The sequence below is a fragment of the Phoxinus phoxinus genome (genome assembly GCF_949152265.1).
Source record: "Phoxinus phoxinus genome assembly, chromosome: 14".
In the NCBI taxonomy this organism is placed as follows: domain Eukaryota; kingdom Metazoa; phylum Chordata; class Actinopteri; order Cypriniformes; family Leuciscidae; genus Phoxinus; species Phoxinus phoxinus.
In genome coordinates this window covers 28261389-28264496 of record NC_136889.1, presented here as the reverse complement: position 1 = coordinate 28264496, position 3108 = coordinate 28261389, and the positions used below count along the sequence as shown (strand labels likewise).

The window sequence follows — 3108 nt, the reverse complement described above, 5'->3', positions numbered from 1 at the left end:
GTGAGCCTTCTACCCGTTCTGCCAGTTCATGGTTCAAAAGTTTGTATTGGAACTTTACTTCTTCTTCTGCCTGCACCACACCGTGACAAATGGATGACAGGGCTATAATTGTCGCCATAGATTTCTTCACCTTCGTGGTGAACTTTGTTCGTTGAGCTGTCACCAGCCCCCTCGACGATGAAACCCTGAAGCTGCTTTTCTGGATCAGGGCCAATTTCCACTAGACCATCGACCTCCCAAACATGATGGGCTAAGCAGGAGGGAAGCCATCGCCAGGTGTTTGGTGAGCATCGCGCTCTCAGCCGGACCCAGGGAATCCTCACTGTCGAGTTATCTGGGAATTTTGTGCATCAGTATCTGCTTCTAACTCGAAAAGAGCATCAGCCAACCACAGAGGACACAGGAAACAACTCCAAATCACATTTCAGCTCTTGTATTTGTAAATTCTGGCAGGTTAGACAGTAATTGAACAGTTTGCCTCAAATGGATTCATTAAGGTTGATAACCTTAAAGAGAAAAGAAACAAAGAAAACAAAGAAAAGAAAAGAATACATCATTACTTCTGATTACATTCTCAAATGTGAACAAATACAATGTAAATAAAGATTTTACCACATACAACAGTCCCAATATTTGTTCATTTACAGATTTAAGCTTTCTTTCTTCCCTTATTCAATATATAATATTATAATTTTACACAAACTGGTTACATAAACGTGGTATTTGTCACTGTTGTATTTCTTCTGAACACAGAAAGTTGCATCTATTTATGAACACACAAGAACTGTGCACCATACACTTAAATAACAATCACAGCATGACATAACTCACTGTTCTCCTCTATATTGTACATTATAATAGCCAAATAACAGATTTAAGTGACAATCAATCCTTCACGCAACAAAAGAGAGATGTTGTCATACCATCAGTGTCCCTGAGGTGACCGATTGCTGATGCGTTTCCCGTCTTGTGCGTTGCTCTCTGCAGCCTTTTAACTTTTATACATACGTCATCTTCATGCAGAAATTACTTGTGCATTCAATCCGCGTCGTTAACTCACTGAAACAATCGCGCTTTTCACTTTATCTGCACTCTAGTTCTGCGTGCATGCATCTGCATTTGAGTTTCGCTTTCTTCTGCGTTCATTCGGGATTCTCCGCCGCTCTTCCGTATTCACTCGGCATTCTCCGCCGCTCTTCGTCACTCAATTTGAATTCGGCTTCTCAGATTCGCTGATTTTATTTTAACAGTGCAGCAATCTCAGACACAAACCAGCATTTTAGCCTCACACCTCCCACTTGAACTACTGGTTCTTGAACCCAAGTAGGTCACACTTTAACTCTCCTCTGCTTGTTTGCCTAGCTGTTCTTCTGCAGGAATCAAGAGGACTAACCGTCTAACATCTCTATGGAGGATGGTTGCAGGAATTTTGTTAGTCAACCTTTTGGTGACTCTTTTTCCTTTGTCTGTGACTTCCGCTTTGTTGGGTTTGATACTTGAGACTGGGTAGTTTGTAAAAACTCTAACATCCACGTCTCTGACAACACCTTTGTGATCAAGATTGACTTTGACTACTCTGGCCAACTTGTACTGACTTCGTAATGCATTTTGGTCAGCCAACCAGACCACGTCTCCTACAGCAACATTCCGTTCCTTCGTGTGCCACTTGCTTCTCACGAACAAATTTGGGCCTGCTAACTGACTCCATTTCTTCCAGAATTTGTTAACTTCTCCCTGAATGATCTGTAGTCTTTTGTATGGATACCCTACGAAATCAAAGTCACCTGGGTCTCCCTTTGGTCCTGACCTTCCTAACAAGAGAGAGTTGGGAGTAACGTACTCTATGCAATCCTCTCTGCTCTGGGTTCTCGCATCTATAGGTCTCTCATTCGCCAGATTGGCTGCCATGTAGAGGAAGGTTTGGAACTCACCCCATGTGAAGATACCATTGCCTCCCAAGTTATGAAGGGCTCGTTTTACTACACGAACAGCAGCTTCTGCCGCCCCGTTCCTATGAGGAGAGCTTGCAGGATGGATTTTCCAGGACCATTCCGTACCATGCTTGGCAGCCTCTCCCACCAGCTCGGATTTCTGCAACTTATCCAAGAACTTGTAGAGTTCTGTGAGAGCAGGTTTAGCCCCAATGAAATTTGAGCCTGGATCAGACCACAATCTTCTCGGATGACCCTTCAGGGCTGTGAACCTCTGGTAGGACAGTAGAAAGCCTTCAGCAGACTGATCACTTACAACGTCAGTGTGCATAGCCCTGGACGCCATGCAGCAGAAAACAATTCCCCAGACTTTGAGTCGTACTCTTTTTCTCACTTCATCCCTTACTTCATAAGGGCCAAACAAGTCTAAAGTTGTGAATTCGAAGGGTGCAGCTGGCTCTGCCCTTTCAGGAGGAAGGTCGCCCATGATTTGCTGACATCTTTTTGCCCTTGCTTTTCTACAGACCACACAGCTGTCTACTACCTTCTTGGCTAGCCTCCGACCTTTAATCACCCATGCTCTCTTTCTCATTCTGAGAAGCGTTCCTGCTACTGCTTCATGATTTGCATCGTGAGCTTCTTGGGCCAATAATGTGGACATCCACGCACTGTCAGTTAAAATTGGAACAGCAACCTTTTCCTCATTAAAGATTTGGATTCTGCCACCACAGACTAAAAGTCCTGAGTCTTCTCTGTATACAGCCAGTCTATTAAGTGTAGTGTCAGGAAAAGTCACACCCTCCTGGGCTGCCAGAAAGAGTCCTCTTAGTGCATCCTCTTGTTCTTTTACCGTAAGCACAGCCTTTCTGGTTTCATTTTTCGTTGATGCTTCCCGTTTTCCGTCCTTTGGGTTCTGACTTCGAATTCCTAACCATTTCCTTATGCCACGCCATACCCAGCAGATGACTCTGACCAGTTTGGTTAAGTTACTAAACTTTTCCACATCCACTAGTTTTTTGACAACTAAGTCACCTGGTGTTCTTCTAGGTACACTTTCCGCAAATTTTGATCCTCCCGCCTTCTTGTGGGAACTTGGGTCAGAAGTGATGTTGGTTAAATCGCTCCTTTCAAGGTTTGGCACATTGAAACTCCCTTTTTCTGTTTCTCTTAGATCCTT

The 3108-nt window shown here is 43.9% G+C and overlaps 1 protein-coding gene across 1 annotated transcript; it reads right to left on the bottom strand.

Moving 5' to 3' along the window:
* Positions 1–355: 355 nt before the first annotated feature.
* On the bottom strand, positions 356–2501 carry LOC307010366 (uncharacterized protein). The gene is made up of 2 exons (XM_079634984.1): positions 924–2501; positions 356–506 (listed from the first exon to the last, which is right to left on the bottom strand). Exon 1 carries the CDS (start codon positions 2416–2418, stop codon positions 1336–1338), a length of 1083 nt encoding a protein of 360 aa, XP_079491110.1. The 5' UTR covers positions 2419–2501; the 3' UTR covers positions 356–506; positions 924–1335.
* Positions 2502–3108: the final 607 nt, after the last annotated feature.